Source organism: Kwoniella dendrophila, chromosome 3, assembly GCF_036810415.1.
Source record: "Kwoniella dendrophila CBS 6074 chromosome 3, complete sequence".
NCBI lineage: Eukaryota > Fungi > Basidiomycota > Tremellomycetes > Tremellales > Cryptococcaceae > Kwoniella > Kwoniella dendrophila.
In genome coordinates, this window is record NC_089478.1 from 1,714,729 (window position 1) to 1,733,799 (window position 19,071).

Consider the following 19,071-nt stretch of genomic DNA (forward strand, 5'->3'; position numbering starts at 1 on the left):
TCATCGCCGCTTAACTGGTTGTATCTAACATCATCGCATCGTCATGGTGATTGTTCTGCTTACTTTGATTGTTTTTGCTGAAGATGCTCACCATTATACTATAGAAGTGTATATCCCATAAGACATAATAGGAAGTAAGATTGACAAGAATGAACTGTGCAGATGATCTTACGACTGACGATCTCACTAACAACGTGACGACGGAAGTTCTGGAAAGGGTCTCAGCGGGACAAGGTAGTAATACCAATTTATGGGGACAAATAGATAAAGACAAGTAAGTTGACATGTAAGGCAAATTGTCAACATAGGGAATGGGAGCTGAAAATGAAATCTAATTAGTGTAACGGGATTAAATTTGGAAGATGTATCATCAGCACCTAAAGTGATCAAGACATGGGATGATAGGTTAGACGAAGAGCAATTTGTAGAATCTGGTGTAGATGATGATGTAAGTGAATTTCCTTTGATGCGCTCAAAGTGGCCAAATCATGTCAAAACTTGATGAAACTGGCCTTGAAAATGAATGATGGAACTACAATGTGATTGACTGGCTAACATCGCATTGACTCCTTCATAGTTGATACTGCATATACCATTCATATCGTCATTGAGACTCCGTACATTACTATTACATCCACCTGCGCCAGGACATCCACATAGACCAAATAGAATTAGATTATATGCGAATTTACCAAATTGTCCAGATTTTTCTGAATTAGATTCTATCCCACCTATAATGGATATTAATATATCATCTCCACCGAATGGTACAAGAAGATTACCTGATGGTAGAAGAGATATTGAAGAATGGGGTTTAAAAGTTCAAAAATTAGCTAATGTTTTCAGTGTAACGCTGTATTTTGTAAGTTTTGTTACTATCTTAATATTCTTAAGGTAGACATCCTCCTTATCCCTTCCTCTCATAATTTGGTCATTGTTCCATTAGAGCATTCTTCTGATCGAGTGTACCGAGACACTAGTAATCACTGAATGAGTAAGCTAACCACCTCGTCTTAAAATAGTCTGAAGCTGAAACTTCAATCAGATCATCAATGTTCTATGTAGGATTCAAAGGTGATCCAAAATCACATACCATGGATATGTCAAAATTAGGTCAAGTACCTGCACAGAATGCCGCAGACAAAAAGATCGATGAAGTAGCTGAAAAGAAAGGTTCAGGATATACAACTATCAGATAACCCAAATCTCATCGCTTATCACCAACATAAATCATCTTGTACATTCAAACATTGTTTTTATATTTTATAGATCTGTTGTATCAACGTGTATCATCAAGTACCCATCCTATATACTGTATGCATATTCTTGTCAAATGGTCAAAATAAGATTCCGATTTTTATGAGTTACAGTACTCTGTGGTATAATGCCAAGAATGGAAATATCGATAAATACCTTTGAAATTGCAAGGGATCTTTTGCTGTCCCTTTTATGTTCGAGACCATCATCTTCTCAACCGTCAATCGCCTTGACGCGCATGCATTCCTCCGCGTTTCTTAATAATATATAATATGCATCCGACAATACTGAAAAATTCCCTTACTTTCTTATGTTCCTATTCATCATCTTCAGTACCTCTTTTTTCCCATATCTTCAATCTTATCTTACAGCAACCATGAAGAGCAAAGACATATAATTCAATCATCATCTTCGTCTTTTCAGAGATTTGAATCGCCTTACAGTATTCGTTAAGATACTTCACCATCCACACGCTCATTTCCGATAAGAACCTTGCACAGCATTGTCAATCAACAACACGGACTTTCACTGTTGCTGGACAACCGTGCACCAATCTCGACCAACAGACCTACAAAGAGACCGTTATCCGCTTCTCAAAAAGAGGATCAGCTTAATCACTCATTCCATCCCTTAGCAAGCAGTGAATAAGGGTGCACTACCTACATTACTCAACTTCATCGGTTGTTTCCTTGCTGTATTTCAACTGATACATAACAATCGAATCCCATAAACCAGACGTTTTTCAACATGGCAAACAACATAGACAACAACCGCTTTACAATAGCTGATTACACATATGATCGATCAGAACCAGATGATCAACCAAAAGCAGAAAGTAGTTCAGCTGCTATAGCTAGAGCAGCTTATAACGATTTAATACCCGCTTCTTCACCTACAACAATAATAGAGAAAGGTGAATTCGCTTCAACATCAGGCATTTCACCTAACTTCTCGAACTCAAGCTTTGGTCCAGGTTCAGGCTCTACTTCATTTCGACCAAAAGCAGGTAGACAATCCACAGATGGACTAACAACTGTATCCAGCGGTCTGAAGTTGCATGATTATGTGAGTAGCTAACCTCTTTGTAAAATTAAGATGTATTTACGATCACAATGTTGATCTTTGAACATACATCAGCCACCACTGCCATCAAATAATCTACGTCCACCAATTTCTCCTCCTTTATCTCAGCCGTCTCTATCTCCTGCTCAATCATATTCATCTACTCAAGCACTTAATGTGCCCGTAGGCTCAGATCAGGATCATGGTATATCAATAGATGAAGAAAGGGATTTAGATGGATATCCAGAAAGAGATAGAAGATCAATTTTCAGTGATATCAGTGAAAAAAATGTTCATGGAGGTTTTGATGAACCGCAAACTCCTGCTCCAGGCTTAACGAGATCGGGTTCAACTAGTAATAAGAACGTTTTCCAGAAGGTGAGAGATAATATTACTTATTTCAAGGCATACCAGCGCACCCTAACCTACTTGCTTACTATCTGAATATCTGAATAGATGATACCGTCAACGTTGTTAACCAAGTTATTGTTGGCTACCATCCTAACGGAGACCATCATCAATCTCGCTATTGAGGTAAATTGATGTCTAAATACCACAATTATGTCGTATTAGTGTAATATGCTAACTATTGAGTTTGGGCTTTTTCTAGGGCAATATACTGTATCGATTCAACGAAGAAGTCGAATCATCAGATTCAACTGATTTAGAGTGGGAAAATAGAAGACGATTACCCATATATTTGATTATATTTGGTTTAGCACAGTAAGTCTGACCGCCTCTCATATGTATTTGACCTATTTCAATCAAAACCTGGAATAAAACTGATTTTCACTCTAACGTTTTCAACTAGCCTTTGGCAAATCGTTTTAGCTGTCATAGCTATACGAACGAAAAATACAATTCAAGTTATCGCAGTAACAGCATTCAATTTCGCGTTCTTAGGATATGCTATTATCCAAATTTATGAATTAAGGAAAATCTTAGGTGATAATTTAGCAACTAGATTGGCTGGTGATGGTGATATAACGACTTTGTTGACTATTCCATTGAACGTCTTGACCGCCCTGATTATCGCTATAGTCGGTATTAGTTGTGTAATATTGAGTGGTCTGAGCTTTTTCTTACAGCGGGAATTCGGGTAAGCATACTAACATTACTTTTTCCATACTCTTCTCCTTCTTTACTACAATCTACACGAATCATCACCTTAGAATCTAGTCCCAACCTCTTATCTTTCACTGTAAATCTTGCTGATATTCTATTTCTTGATCTCATAGTTGGCAGCGATATCGATTCCTCGGTGCCGACCTTATGATCCGAGAATATTATACCAAATTACAGATTTTTGAGTGTATATGCTATTTCTCAGCATTTTTCTGTGCGGGCTTCGGTATTCAAGTAAGTCTTAATGCTCGATGGTGACACAATACACGTTATGTTGAGCTAATGGCATTCCTTCGAATCTTATAGTTCATATGGCTAGGTCAGTGAAAGCGTTATCTCAATACGTCGCAGATAAGCTAAGAGTGACATTTTTAGTCCTAAATCCGGATGATGTCGAATACATCATCACTTGGGTAGCGTTCCCCCTTATGCTCGTTTTCCTTATCATTGGTCGATTTGCAGCCAAATACGAAAATAAGTATATGATGGTAAGTTTGATTAAACCCATATCGTATTCATCTCCTCATTAACAATCGTTTATCTCCTCGCCAGGCTGCATTCATGGTTGGTATCGTTGCTGGTTGCGCCTACTTCATCTACAAGCTAGCCCGAATATGGCAACAGTCCGGAACGACTTATCGTACCTTGACCAAATCCTTAACCACCTTTGACGCGCTAAGTCTTGCCAGTCTGTTGGCATGTGCAGTTTGGGGAGCAATGGTTTGGCTCAATTTCGGTAAAGGATTGAAACAAGCTCGTAAGTGTGCGATATCCATATCGGATTGCATCGTGAGGCTGATCGATACTTGAGTCTCGCTCTTATCACATAGTACTGGCTCGACCGGGGACGATATCATCTATAATGGGGATGTGGCGATCAAATACAACAGAGACCGAGGAGAAAGGTCAAGAAATGGTTCTGGCTCAAAGGCGAATATCTATTGATTAGATATAACCTTTATCTATTTTGGGACGCATTTGCAATTCGTTAAGCATCAGGAAAGAATGCCTTGTAAAGTACTAGATATTCAAATGTAGATCTCTTGTGTATTCGCTGTGCAGTATGATTGGGAAGTTAAGTCCGGGATAGTCGGCATACATACTGTATGACAAGCACTCTGGGATAATCAAGATCTATCTATCTATGTGCAATCTATCTATGTGCAGAATATGGAGAGTACAGTACTTTTTTTATCTAATCTTTGGACATTTTTTCCATGTCAAGCTGTACTGTACGGGCACCGAACATTGCATAGTGGCGTTTTTACGTTTAGTACAGTATGGAAATTACCCTATTAGGTAATCGGGTAGAAAAGGTCGAATTCTGTGTCGAGGCGATGCTGCGCGTCCTTGACTATAACTCTGTAAGCAGTACAGCGTCATCAGTAGTGAAATATATGCTTGAACTATCTACTGTGAGACCATCATCATCGTAAAGTATGATAGACGGTATTGTGCTGCTATGCTATCTAGTGACTATGCATACAACGCTATACCTTGTCCAAAGTGATCCGAAGCACGATATTCCGTCAAAGTCATATAGGGGTTCACGCTTTATCAGAAAACCTGAAACGGGTTCCTTCCTTTTACCTTTTTATTTTGAGCTATTGATTTTTCCCTGTTTTCCTTTTCATTTCATCTTTCTGTAGCCTTCAGTAAGACCCTGAAAATCTATCAACAAGTTCTGTAATAGCAGCAGCGTTACCACCGTATTAGATACATACATACCAAAGTTCCGAGCTTTCCAGCATTAACCCCCCCCCCCCCCCCCCCCCACCACCCTCCTCTTCAATAATCTTCCTTGACAACCGTAAATTACCTTGAATACCTTTGGATCTCCGTGTTCATATGCTTGCACGTTTTCCACTACAGTTCTCTTTTCAAGAAAACTCGTAATCGACCATCAAAGCATATCTTAGGATTTTATTGTAGGTACATTCCATTGGTGCGACAACCCCGCTTTGATCAACACGCTACTCAAACACTTAAACTGTGAAAAACATCAAAAATCCCCCCAAGATCAAAAGCTTTACGCACAAACCTCGGCTTTCGGCCCAGTTTGACCATATCACCAAAGATCAATCAAAGTTTACAGATTGTTTCTCATCATACACTGCTGAATACCAAGAATAGATCTTCATCGCATTACCACTGCACTTTTTACCAAGACAAGATTCAACACATACATGCTGTACATATGACAAGATTTACGGTATATCATTCAGATACCTTGCCGCTCTTTTAATCTAAATGGATAATAACAATCTTATCCATAATAGTAATTATCACCATAATCAACCTGTGTATTCCTTTCAACAACAGCAACAACAACAACAATTAAAACGCTCTTCATCTAAAAATTCAACCTCACAATCTTCCAGTAGTAGTAGTAGCAGTTGTACAACAATCCCAAATAAAAGATCGTCAATATCCGATACACCTTTCATACAAAGTTCACCTTTATCTAGTTCAGATTCAAATACTAGATCACGTACTACTTCAATATCTTTAGTTAGACCTCCTTCATCACCAACAAACATTAGAACAAGTTTTAATGAGCCGGAATTGATCAGCCACAATATATCAAATATAACTTCTCCACCTACTACAACATCTTCATCCACCTCAACATCCTCATCATCCATATATACACCTCAAAATCCTAGACGTAGAGTATCGTTATCAATACAAAATAGGGGTAATTCATATATAAATAGTAATCCTTATTCAACTATACAAATTCAATCACCACCTACACCGAGAAGATCTCGGACAATGTCATATTCTAGAGTTACGCCTATATCTACGAGTTCGATGCCAAGAAATGAAAGAACAAATTCTATAAATATAAAATCAAAATCATCATCATCTTCATCAACAAAAACACGTAAAATCATTATAACGATATTGATTTTATTATCATTATTTTTAGTTGGTACTGTAATAGTTTTATCAAGTGTTTCATATTATTTAGGTATACCTAATTGGGCATATTTAACTGAATCTGAAGTTTCATGGAGACCAACTGATATTATAAAACCTTTAAAGGATCCTTTAAATTTTAATGGAAATGGTAATTTTACAAAAAGACAGAGAAAGTCTAAATCAAATCGAAATTCAAATCAGCGGAGAAAGGAATGGAGAGATGTCACAGAAAATATATTACTTGAAGTTGGGGAAAATGATGTAGGTCAAAATGGAGAAGATGGAGGATCAGAACCAATAGAGGCAATTGGTGTATTAGGAACTGATACTTTACCAGAATCATGGAAAGAATTAGAAGAAGAAATGGAGGAACTTGATGCTGAGGAAGATGCTGAGGAATCACCTGCATACGATGATTCAGTCGAAGTAGAACATACAGAAGCAGCAAGCGAAAACGAGTTACAACTAGATGTCAATGCAGAAAACAATAGTGGGGAATGGGGAATAGACGGTGAGGGCTCAGGGGGATATTGGATGAGAAAAGATTGGAATGGTAAAGTGCAAGATACTAAGACTTGGGATAGGTTATTCAACGTCACAAACAGGTAAGTTTGATTCACATATGGATGACCATATAATCTCTTATCCACATCTCGTAAAATCCTTATCTTATCTATCTTTTTAGTCTTAACCTTAAAGAATGATTCAGCTGACTATTACACGATCACCAATTGACTACGTAGGCCTGGAGAGACAATTCCTCGTTTAATCCATCAAACTTGGAAAACTGATGTTTTACCTGAAAAGTGGCGAAAAGCATGGAAAGAATGTAGAGAAGGTATGCCTGATTAGTGAGTACCATACATATTCCGTAAATATGTCCGGACCTGATCTTGGTTTGTTCAACAGCGAGTACATGTTGTGGACCGACGATGTATCTCGAGAATTCATTGCAACACATTACCCAGCTCATTTGCACATGTTCGACACGTACGAATACCCAATTCAACGAGCCGATTCAATAAGATATTTCATCTTACATCATTTCGGTGGTGTTTACATGGATTTAGACATTGGTTGTAGAAGAAGATTAGATCCTCTGTTACAAGGTGATTGGGAGGTCATTTTACCTATTACCAAACCTGTAAGTGCAGAAGAGGTGGTGGACAAGGAAACGTCATCGCTGACTGCTTGGAACGTATCTAGGTTGGCGTTTCCAATGATCTCATCTTCTCGTCAAAAGGATCAGCTTTCATGGATGATACAGTTCATGGTCTTTCTACCTTCAATCACCAATACTTGTCAAATTATCCAACCGTCATGTTCTCCACTGGGTGAGTTTGGTGTCCAGTGAATGACTCCGCCACGTGTGCTGACGTTTAGACTTTAGACCCATGTTCTTGTCTGCTCAATATGCGTTGTACTCCTCCGCACACCCCTTGACCGAAACTCATCCTCGAGCAGAAGTCCGAATTCTTCCCAAATCCTTATATGGTAAAAATGCGCCTATCTCGACGGTACCTCATTCATTCTTCTCCCACTTCTACGGCTCTTCCTGGCATTCAGATGATGCAGGATTTATCACATTTTTAGGTGTATGGGGTAAGAAATTGATGTGGGTTGGGTTAGTGGTTGTCATATTAGCGGTGATACGTTTGATCTGGCTTAAAAGGAAAGCAGCAAATGGCCAACAATATCAATTATTATCGATTTTACCTACCACAACTTCAACTTCTAATAATGGTGGTGGTGGAAATAGATCTGGAGCAAGTACACCTACAAGTACAGGATCAAGTGGACCTATGTCACCTTCAACAACATTTGATTTAGGTAACTTACCACATCAATTACCTAACGATATAGCATCTGTATTTAAACGTGCAGGTAATTTGATTTTAGCTGCACCTGCTACCTTATTATATGGGAATGAAAGAGAAAGAGATAGAAGGACGAATAGAAGAGGTAGAACAGGATTATTATATTTTGTTCCAGCATTATTTCAACCTGACCAAACTAGAAGAAGAGGTAGAACAGCTTCTGAAGCAAGTCAATTACCTCTAAGAAGATCAAGAAGAGATAGAACTGCTCCTCCACCATACAATGAACAATCTGAAAATGAAAGAAATGATACATATCAAATGTCTAGTACAAAAAGAAACGATAAAACAATGGATGAAGTTGATTCTTTCTTGTTAGAAGCTGATACAGAAGGCGAAAGTTCAACAACTTATAACGATAATGATCTTGATCATGAGACTGAACTAGAATCGGAAAATGATAATCAGCAAAGTCAAAGAAATTGGGATAATGATAATTGGAGGAGGAAAAGCGATGTCGGACATTAAAGAGATTGAATGAATTGTTGTGTTATAGCATTAGCGGAATGAATATATGGGAAGGTCATAAAAAAGGAATGTGTATTGTGTCTTCCTTCCTATAGTAAAAATTTTAATTTCTCATTCAAAGTGTATTCTATTGTTATTCTTCAAGGTTTCTTCCTTTTTTATACGACCTGTTTCATCCTTTCTTCCTTCTTTGGATTTTAGTATGATTCGGGATCCTACTTGAATCGATAGTTATGAAAAACGATTATGATTAGTCCCTTTTGTGGATCAGAATATGCACGATTATGATCCTTTGCTCTCTTTGCAATGTCTGTATCCCAATGCATTCGAGCATTAAATAACTCTGCATTCAGACAGCCATGCCATAATATGCAAGACCTGGCTATTCAGTGTCGAAAGAGTGCTTCTTTGAGATGTTCGAATGACCTCCACTTTGCCTACTGAAAATTCCCGAGATTTCTGCATCATTGCATTCGAACATTGATTTTTTGTTCAGACTCAGTTTTCAAGTTTGCTGATCTTGTTCAATTTCATATGCCTAAGCCTTATCGTGCTGCTTTTCATTTTCAGAATCAACGAAATCAAGCGTAACACTCACCCTATTGATCACAGTCAATTCAGTATAAGCCTTTTTTAAGAGAGGGAATTTTCGCTGGCATTTTGCTCTTCTCTCATCGTAACGCTTGACTGGTGTTTCACAACAAAGATGCCATCATTTACAAGAAGAGTACCTTCAACTACTCTACCACCTCCAGCAGGAACACATCCATCACCTTCTTTGAGTTCTTTAAATTTACTTCCAAGTGGATTACCAAGTTTAGATGATTTATTAGGTGGTGGTATACCTTTAGGTAATATATGGATTGTATTAACACCTGATACACAATCAAATTGGTCAAAATTAATTGAAAGATATTGGATTTCACAAGGTTTGATTTCAGGTCAATCAAATTTATTAATTGGTTCAGATAAAGAATCAAATGATGATTTAATTAAAGGTTGTATGTGGACTGAAAAAAATTGGAAAGGAGATGCAGAAGAATCACAATCTGAAAATGAAGCTGAAGATGATAGCATAAATAATAATGAAGCTAAGAAGATCGCTTGGAGGTATGAGAAAATGGCAAAATTTAAAACTACTGTAGGAGGTAAGTTGTGCTTTTAAAATAAATCTAAATTCAAGTCTACAATGTACTGCAATCGATCAAGAAGTATTTATAGCTAATTATCAAATTTGCATTTTTATTTATGGGTAGGAAACGGATCTAATTTGTCATTGATGAACCAAATCCCTCCAGAAGTTTTAACATCAATATATAAAACAGGTCAACAATTATATATAAATTTATCAGATTCACAATTAGCTTCTGAAAGTAGTACTTCACCTTTAAGTATATTTGATTCAACAATTCAAGGTATTTATGAGAGAGTACAAAAAGCAGATCCAAAAAGAGCAGGTAGAATTACTGTAAATGAATTAGGTGGTTTGGATTGGGGTGATGATGTTTCTGTAGAAGTAAGCACTGCCTTAATTCAACTTTCATATGTGCTGTTGATACTGATTTTACTTACCCAACTAGCAAATTCATCGGTTCATACATTCTTTGAAATCTATCATACGGACAAAATCAATCTCAGCTTTAATCACTATACCACCTCATTTGATAACAGGACCAAATAAGGAGACTTTCATAAGGAAATTAAGTTGGTCTGTCGATGCTTGTGTCGAACTGAAAGGTTTTGCAGGTCAGTACGAACAACAGTTTTCAAGCTTTCTATCCAGGTTTACTGGATTTCTTATGCTGAAACCAATATCATCCTAGACGATCCAACACTTCCACCTTTATTCCCAACTACACATGGTTTAATCACATTACATTCTTATCCAACTTCACATACATTATTACCCTCAACATTAAAACATTCTACTCTCTTGGGTGTATCACAAAGTTCTGATGGTGGAGGAGGAGCAGGTGAAAATAATTTAGGATTTAGATTGAAAAGAAAGAAATTCGTAATTGAAACTGTACATTTAGGTGTTGAAGGTGGTGTAGGTGAAAGATCAACTGGTCCACCCGATATAACTTCTGCTTTATCAGGTACACAGACGAGTATTTCAACATCAACTACACCTATATCATCAGCTAATGAAGGTATAGAAAAAGTAAATTCTCCTACAGTATCAAATGCAAAGAATGATGTCGATAATTCAATAACGCAAACACAACAAATAGATGATCAAGGTGTAGAGAAACCTAAAGGACCAGATTTACAAGCCACAGATAAACCTAAGAAACCAAGAGCAAGAGTTCGATTTGGCGGTGAAGAAGAAATGGTAATTAATGTTTCAACTGATGAAGGTAAACAATCAAATCAAACTCATCAACATGATCATGACCATGACCATAGTCATCATGAACATGGACATGATCATTCACATGACAATGGAAGGAGTCAGAATAAAGCTCCAAGGGTTCAACTAAGACATGATAGACCAGATTTGTACGAATTCTAATATGCTTGTAGAGTATGCATGTTGATTCATAGCAATGTTGTCAATCCGACTTACCTATATATACATATATATACATATATATACTGCTATACACTGCTATACTCATACCTCTCAACCCAAGTTTACCATATCTGCATTTTGCGCCGATAAGAAATTACGTAATGATATTTAAATGGCTCGAACGCGTCGCGTAAAAGCAATTCAACAAAAGCATTTTCGCCAAATTCAACATTACTTTTTAACATACTAATCACCATATCAGCGTTTGCCCTATCTTTATAGTCCTAACTTTCTCTTCAGCTTCATCACTTCTTCTAGAAAGCAAGCTGTACGACTGTCATTATGTCTGATTCAACGGTTTCGAAACCACTTTTCGAACCAACCGATATATTCAACTTTGATTTCCCTCAAGAACCACCTTCCGCCAATAAAGGCGATGAAGTCCTCAAAGAGCTCTCAACAAACATCGACGTTGAGAAGACTTTTCAGGCTGGACCTGTAAAGGGCCCTGGAAGGATAAGATTAGATACCCCTCCGCCCGATTTTGAAGAAGAACCGGATTATGATGAAGATGAATTGGCTTTAATGGAATTTGAAAGAGACATGGATTCGTTAGAAAAGACTTCGACAACTTACACTAAAACCAGCTCAATGAACGTCCATAGAAGTCAGCCTACCTCAATTGCCAATCCCTTCTTATCAAAAGAGTCCGATCAACCTATTGCTTCATGTAAGTTGGCCCATGAATCACATTATGATACTTAGCGTCGACCGATATGTAACACTAATATGATCATTTGGAAACCATAGCTTCTCGAATAGCTTTAACGCCCCCTCCTGAAAACGAAACTGATTTGGCGCCTTTACCAATATTTGAATCTCATTTTAATATCTGTACCTTACCTTCGTTAAGAGCGGAAACTATGCAAGGTAAAATGATAACGTTTAAAAGGAGGAATAAACCTAAACCTGCTCAAGCTCCAGTAAGTTTACTATTTTGATCCAATCTACCGTTTCCAACAAATTGCCAAGGAGGGGAAAGCTAAGATTTAACCGATAGATTCATCCGAATTCTAAAAATTCTAAACTTGATGCAAGTGATTTGTTGAGTGTACCTTTACATATATTGTTAGCACAGGTGGATGAATTGAAATCACAACAACAAGCAATCAAGTAAGTTGGTCTTGTATCTGTACTATTTAGCTAGCAGTTAGGTCTTGCTTTCAGCTATCACAGTAGCTGATTGGTATTTACAGACTCCAGCAGAAATATGATGAAGAGCGTCGACAGGCCGAAAGAAATGGTTTGATGTTGGTCAAGAAAAGTACAGTGATGTGGGTAGACAAGTATAGGCCAAAACAATTTACGGATCTGCTAGGAGAAGATGTCAGTATATTATACCCAGCATAACTATCCCCTAATCAAGGCAACAAAGCTGACGCTTGATTCGCTAGCGTGTACATCGGGAAGTAATGAATTGGTTGAAAGCATGGGATAAATGTGTCTTCAAGAGAATTTTACAGGGGAAGAAGAGAAAGATGGAGGGTGATGACGAGAATTTTGTAGTAAGCTGATCATTGATTTGTGCATTCGCATTCCACTCGGCTATCAGCTTACAAATTGATTTCCGCGCTGCAATTAGGTTGATCCACTTGGAAGACCGAGAGAAAGAGTGAGTTTGCTATGCGCGGCCATGGGATGCGCAATTTCATGAGCTAACGATTTACACTAGATATTGTTGTTATCAGGACCACCAGGATATGGTAAAACAACTTTAGCTCATATAGTAGCTAAACATGCCGGATACAGAACATTGGAAATTAATGCTTCAGATGATCGATCCGCTGCGACTGTTTCCACGAGAATTAAAAATGCTATAGATGCAGGAACGGGTTTAGCAAGTGAGGGTAAACCTACTTGTGTGGTTATTGATGAGATTGACGGTGCTAGTGGTGGAGGTGATGCAGTGAGTTGACTAGGTTTCCGCAAGTTTGATCTTGACTGAAAGAGATCGTTGACGTACATTGCAGAGTTTCATTAGGAGTCTGCTCAAATTGATACAAGACGTCCCAGCACGAAAGAAAAGTATGTTTTAGGATATCACCAAATACGCTAGGCAACACTGATTAGATTCTGTAGGCAATACTCCTGCTAGACCTCTTCGTCGACCGATAATATGTATATGCAATGACCTGTCAGTTGTGCACTCGAAGAACATACCGAGTCGGAAGCTAACTATTTATGCCAAACAGATACGCTCCCACACTACGTCCTCTTCGACCATTTGCTCGAATTATTCGATTTAGAAAACCTCAAGCTCAGTTTCTGGTGAAGCGATTAAGAGAAATTTGCGAGCGAGAAACTCTGACAGCAGATTTGAGGGTACTTACAACGCTAGTGGACGTGACAAGTGGAGATGTAAGAAGTTGTCTTAATACATTACAGGTATGCTAGCCTTCTACGACCTCGCCTTAGCGCGCAAAGCTAATGATGAGCATATAGTTTATCAAATCCAAATCATCATCGGTAACAGATGAAGCGATAAGGTCATCATCAGTTGGAATGAAAGATTCAGGAACCAACTTACAACCGGTATGGAATACTATATTTATACCTTTAGCAGCTAAACAAAGACGAAAAGCAATTGGTATAGATGATGGAAGATATGTTGATAGAATATCGTTTGCTATTCAATCGAATGGTGAATATGATAAAATCATTCAAGGTTTATTTGAACATTATCCAAATGTAAAACCAATAGATGCTTCTTTAGGTAATTTATGTAAAGTTCACGATTGGTTAGGTTATTATGATAAATTATCTTCAAGAGTCTCAGAATCACAAGAATATGATTTGATGTCTTATCTCCCCTATGCTATCACCCCATGGTATTCCCTCTTAGCGGCCCCAGCAAATAACTCAAAACCTACTGAATGGCCTAAATCAGATTATGAAGTAAGTCAATTGCTTTTTCCTTTTCTTGCCAGAATTCACTTCATTGAATTCTTCTATTGGTCAACAAATTTACTGATGATTCAACTTGCTATAAACAGGCATATCAAGCTAGAATAGCAAATGAAGAGATCTCAACTTCGCTGAAAAACCTTCTCCCACCTATATTACGTTCGCTATTCTCGACGACAACGACTTTGACAGAGTTCATACCTCTGTTGATGAGAATTATTTCTCCTCCCCTTAAGCCTGTGAGTCCAATTCACCATGTATCGCGTGAACCTCGATAATTCTTTTTTACTGATTCATCTTAACGTCGTTAGGTAAATGCGAATATTGTCAAACCTGCCGAAAGAGCGGTTTTGGATAGATTAGTTGAATTGTTGATTCCGTTAGGATTGAAATTCTGGTTGGAAAAAGCTGAGAATGGACAGCCCATGATGAGATTAGAACCGTGAGTGTGAAGTTTCAAGCTCCCTTACTGTGAAGTCTATCTTGCTGACTCTATGTAATCTGCAACTAGTCCGATAGATGTGTTTGTACATTATGAAGGTAAACGAGCAGACGATATCGCCGCATCAAGATTTGCTGTTCGGCAATTGATTGCTCAGGCGGTAGGTCAAATTCTGGGATATCTGCATGAATACATGAAGAGAACATATGACTGATTTGACATTATTCTTTCCAGATGGACGCTGAAATTGCCAGGAGAAGAGGTGCATCCGGTGTTGATGGTGATGGTACCACACACTCAGATGGATTTGCAAAAGCTTACGGACTCAAGTAAGTTATCTTACCATCTTTTACATAATGAAACAACTAAATGTGCTTTCTTAAATAGGGGAAATGCTGGTTTAGGCAAAAAGACTATTGATAAGGCTGAACCTGTAAGTCATACCATTTAATTACATTTCAGTACAAGCCTCGACAATCAACAGAGTAAATATCCATGCTAACGATATGCATATAATCGTCAATTTAGCCTGCAACCGATTTCTTTGGAAGAACCAAATCTACTAGTATACCATTATTAGGAACGGAATCCAGAGAAGATGGGAGTAAGTTGCAATTTATACACAAATCTGGATTCACCAGATTTAACTAACTTGATTTTGAATAGGTATATCACCTGCACCTCCTGAACCTCCTGTCAAGAAATTCAAGGCCTTGTATAAATTTAATGAAGGGTCAAGTAGTGCAGTTAGAAAAAGCATCAAAATGTCCGCTTTGATGTAAATTGCGTTTTTGCAATGCTTGGTTTGCGCTAAATCATTCTTGCCTATACTTCGTATCGAATCACTTTTTCTACAGGATGAAAAGTATGCTCTATATATGCAATCATGGATTCTTGTCGACATATATCAAAATTAAGTAAATATAGTGCTTCTCTTCGTCATTATTCGTCATACCTTGCATTGTATTTCGTCAAACGATCGTTACAAAAGCATGTATGTTATATATATATGATTTGAAGTCGTCATGAATGAAAAATTGGGGGGGATATATACAGTTTATAATTGTCCAGGTATCGTAAAAATGAAGATGAAAGGTATATACAGATAAAAAAGAAACCACCTGGGTTTTAGAAAATAACCCTCCCTAAGTTGAAAAATAAAGGAAAATCTATGCACAGCAAAATAATTAAAGGGACAAAACAAGTTGTAAGCCTGATGAAGTTACGAGAGGAAGAATTTATGAAGAAAATAATTGGTTTATAGAAGCTGAATAAGAAGAATTAAAGGAAAATCGTATTTCGAGTATAGTCATTATTGTCCTTTCCTTCATCATTATATTACAAATCAGAGAAAACCAAGAAGACTTGAAAACGGGAGGGACTGTTTTGAATATATCTGATTGATATAGTATTCTTAAGCAGCTTCAGCAGCAACGACAACTAATTGACCGTATTGAGCTACTAAACCATTCAAACCTTCAATATTTCCTACAGCACCAATTCCAATTGAAGTTGATACTGAAGATGAATCTGAACCATCTTCATTGGTACCTGTTGAGACACCTGCAGTGACTGAAGCGGAAGTACCGTTTGATGATACAACAACATAAGGATTGGTTGTATTGTGGGCAATGATTGATGAAGCACTTGCACTAGCTGTTGTTGACGATACTGCTGAAGAAGTAATGGTTGTTGATGATGAAGCTGCGTCAGAAGTGGATGATGATGTAGATGATTGAGCAGCTTGTGAGGTTTGTGTAGTTGTACTCGAAGTAGAAGGTTCAGGTGTCCATGTTGATGTAGGTGGTGTATAAGTTGATGTAGGTGCTACCCATGTTGAAGTTGGTGGTGTGTATGTGGAAGTTGGTTCAACCCATTTTGATGTTTCTGCTTCCTTTGTGGTTGTAGCTGCCGGTGCGTCCTAAAGTAGGAAGAAAAATGCCTCAATCGGTCAGCTTACTCGACTATAGAAAGAATGATCGGATTTTGTTTCCGACCATTTACTTACATCGTTAAACCACCATGTGATTGAGACTACACCTGCACTCTCGTCTGCGAATTGTTGGAACAGGCCAGGTGATAAATCCAATGAACCATAACCACAAGTTGGGCATTCATCTGAACGATAACCCAGGATAATAAGTCTAGATTAGCTCTTTCCTTGACAGTACGTTTTGTCTTTTGGTTTTTTTAAACTCACCCATGATAGTTACACCGCTAACAGTCTTCCCATTGGCTTGAATCGTAATCCCTTTGAAGCATTGCGGACCAGGGTCTTGTATCGAGGTCAGCCTTTTGCAAGTAGAAACGATGAAAAAGCAATTGAAAACGTCAAGTGACGATGAAGGAATATCGAAAAAAGGTCAAGAGATGACAAGGAGAGGCCTATTAATGATGTGCCACATTACCGTTGTATAGACTGAGATAACAGTTTATAGGTGATGTCGGCAATCGCCGCCAAGCCAATATAGCATAGCAGATCGATTGTAGAGGGCGAAAAAAGAGGTTCTTGTATGATGAGGGGGAGGACGTGAAGAATGATATCATGAAAGGCGGATGACGAAGGGCGAGAGGAGACGATAGAAATAGGATTGAGGTTGACTGGAGAATTGAGAAAAAAACAACCAAAAAGGTAGACTCACAACCACCACCATATTGAGCAGAATTTAAAGCTACCATAAAATCAGAATCTTTTGACATTTGTCCACATGCACCTAACCCTGTATAATAGAAAGTACCTGTACCAGAAAAACTTTGACCTCTAGGTACTAAAGTTGAGTTACTTGATTCACCTCCTGAACGAGAATGAACATGTTCGAAATTCTTTCTTGCTCTTTCGTGAGAACTTCTTTTATGTGGTGGTGGTAAATGTGATGAAGCTGAAACCAACGTTAAAGGTAATAACAATGTTACTAAAGAAATTAATGAAACCATTTTGAGAGGATGTCGATGATATTAAAAACCTATATGTATATGTTGATCAAGTGATATAGCTAAGCTATGAGGTATTGATTGAGGTTTGTTGTGTTGTGGGTGATAATCTTCCGAAAAAGATGTCTAATCTAATTCTCTGGAAGGTGACCTTAGTTGATTCTACAAAGGAATGTACAGTTTTGATGATGGAAGGTTAATTTGACTTTGTTGGACTGAGATCTACTTCCACTTTAGTCGAGATTGAAATCTATTTTTTTTTTGGGTGCGGTTTTGTCGTTATTGAATGATGTATGAGAAGTTATGATTTGATTTATAGTATAAAAAGAATGTGTAAATTGCTATATATAACAAAGTGTTGAAAAGTGTGGTTAGTATTAAATGAATGTATTGGTCGATTCAATGTAAATCGTATAAAGGAGTGAGAAGGAGAATAAAGAGATCAGTAAAAGAGAGTTGTGGAGTATTGTTGTAAGTTGAGTGAAGGAAGGATAGAAGGGATACAGAGTACGATGATGGGAAAGAATAATGCAGTCGCTATAGTATAATCATGAGAAGGAAAGAAAGGGATCAAAGCGTCAAGGATGAAACACACAACAAAGGAACAACATCATCATTACATATTACATTTGTCTTTCTTTAGGGAAAAGAGGTCATAGCGTATTTCATCTGTGTGTTTCCTGTTGTCTAGATTTTCTTTCTCTCTTTACATATAGTAGGTGTATTAGGTGTTCCTTACTTTCACTTTCGAAATGAAAACATGTTATGAATGATGAAAACCCTTAAGAGTGACCATCTGTTTAACCAAACAAAACAGTCTAAAATGTATAAATAACAAAAGCGATACAATGAAAACATTCCATCTGATGTTACATGTTACATCCTGTATCGGCTTTGTTTATCTCTTTCATTGAGGTAAGTCGCGTGAAAAAGTCAATCTCGTAACGTGAAAATGAGAAAACATCCCCTGAATACAAACAGATAAAACGCCACCTTTAAGGATATTGTTTTGTTCTTCCCCGAGTCCCGGCAAAAGACAAAATGTCCAAAGTGGCATTTTGGACATTAGTGGCATCTGTTACTTAGAGTCATTGCAAATTGGAAGGTCCTTGTGTTGCCAAGAAATGATTCCTTGCGCAATTCATCCTCCTGGCCTGTAAGGTATGTGGTCCATGCTTGGAACTTTGTGATGCCTTGAAGATGACTCCTGTCAGAGGCACGAAGCTACATTGCTACAACAGAGACGCAAAAAAATATAGCAGTCGAGCACTACCAAAAAATCGCGTATGAGCTCACTGTATAAGATGAGACACGCAGTTTCCAAGCACTACTGAAAACTCAGGGACATCATGATATTGCTGGCTCGCTGTAAAATGTGCTCCAAGCGCAATATCAACTCAAGCTGAATGGTATCACTATTCATATCTCAGTGTATAAAATAGACCGTTTATATTTTCCAGACCACAGAGACAACACACCTATGAGAACCATATACAATAAATGAA

The 19,071-nt window shown here is 37.8% G+C and overlaps 6 protein-coding genes across 6 annotated transcripts; 5 read left to right on the forward strand and 1 right to left on the reverse strand.

Annotated features, from left to right (window-relative positions):
* Nucleotides 1–149: 149 nt before the first annotated feature.
* Nucleotides 150–1,199, forward strand: L201_002930 (uncharacterized protein; the record flags this gene model as incomplete). The annotated part of the gene is made up of 4 exons (XM_066218693.1): nucleotides 150–274; nucleotides 340–448; nucleotides 578–862; nucleotides 1,023–1,199. The coding sequence occupies 4 exons, from the start codon at nucleotides 150–152 to the stop codon at nucleotides 1,197–1,199; spliced, it is 696 nt and encodes a 231-aa protein (XP_066074790.1).
* Nucleotides 1,200–2,004: 805 nt separating this feature from the next.
* On the forward strand, nucleotides 2,005–4,393 carry L201_002931 (uncharacterized protein; the record flags this gene model as incomplete). Its single annotated transcript, XM_066218694.1, has 10 exons — nucleotides 2,005–2,322; nucleotides 2,395–2,697; nucleotides 2,776–2,853; nucleotides 2,930–3,042; nucleotides 3,131–3,418; nucleotides 3,558–3,678; nucleotides 3,751–3,763; nucleotides 3,820–3,932; nucleotides 3,997–4,201; nucleotides 4,275–4,393. 10 exons carry the CDS (start codon nucleotides 2,005–2,007, stop codon nucleotides 4,391–4,393), a joined length of 1,671 nt encoding a protein of 556 aa, XP_066074791.1.
* A 1,301-nt stretch (nucleotides 4,394–5,694) lies between these two features.
* L201_002932 (uncharacterized protein) lies at nucleotides 5,695–8,714 on the forward strand (the record flags this gene model as incomplete). Its single annotated transcript, XM_066218695.1, has 5 exons — nucleotides 5,695–6,974; nucleotides 7,113–7,220; nucleotides 7,279–7,513; nucleotides 7,576–7,703; nucleotides 7,760–8,714. The coding sequence occupies 5 exons, from the start codon at nucleotides 5,695–5,697 to the stop codon at nucleotides 8,712–8,714; spliced, it is 2,706 nt and encodes a 901-aa protein (XP_066074792.1).
* A 706-nt stretch (nucleotides 8,715–9,420) lies between these two features.
* L201_002933 (uncharacterized protein) lies at nucleotides 9,421–11,229 on the forward strand (the record flags this gene model as incomplete). The annotated part of the gene is made up of 4 exons (XM_066218696.1): nucleotides 9,421–9,862; nucleotides 9,971–10,230; nucleotides 10,295–10,460; nucleotides 10,538–11,229. 4 exons carry the CDS (start codon nucleotides 9,421–9,423, stop codon nucleotides 11,227–11,229), a joined length of 1,560 nt encoding a protein of 519 aa, XP_066074793.1.
* Nucleotides 11,230–11,571: 342 nt separating this feature from the next.
* On the forward strand, nucleotides 11,572–15,417 carry L201_002934 (uncharacterized protein; the record flags this gene model as incomplete). The annotated part of the gene is made up of 18 exons (XM_066218697.1): nucleotides 11,572–11,959; nucleotides 12,040–12,212; nucleotides 12,290–12,402; nucleotides 12,486–12,615; nucleotides 12,684–12,794; nucleotides 12,872–12,901; nucleotides 12,962–13,195; nucleotides 13,260–13,314; nucleotides 13,369–13,423; nucleotides 13,482–13,674; nucleotides 13,732–14,184; nucleotides 14,283–14,432; nucleotides 14,505–14,635; nucleotides 14,705–14,795; nucleotides 14,870–14,964; nucleotides 15,023–15,068; nucleotides 15,164–15,239; nucleotides 15,302–15,417. The coding sequence occupies 18 exons, from the start codon at nucleotides 11,572–11,574 to the stop codon at nucleotides 15,415–15,417; spliced, it is 2,640 nt and encodes an 879-aa protein (XP_066074794.1).
* Nucleotides 15,418–16,049: 632 nt separating this feature from the next.
* On the reverse strand, nucleotides 16,050–17,569 carry L201_002935 (uncharacterized protein; the record flags this gene model as incomplete). The annotated part of the gene is made up of 4 exons (XM_066218698.1): nucleotides 16,050–16,556; nucleotides 16,644–16,753; nucleotides 16,836–16,910; nucleotides 17,278–17,569. The coding sequence occupies 4 exons, from the start codon at nucleotides 17,567–17,569 to the stop codon at nucleotides 16,050–16,052; spliced, it is 984 nt and encodes a 327-aa protein (XP_066074795.1).
* Between the last annotated feature and the right edge of the window lie 1,502 nt (nucleotides 17,570–19,071).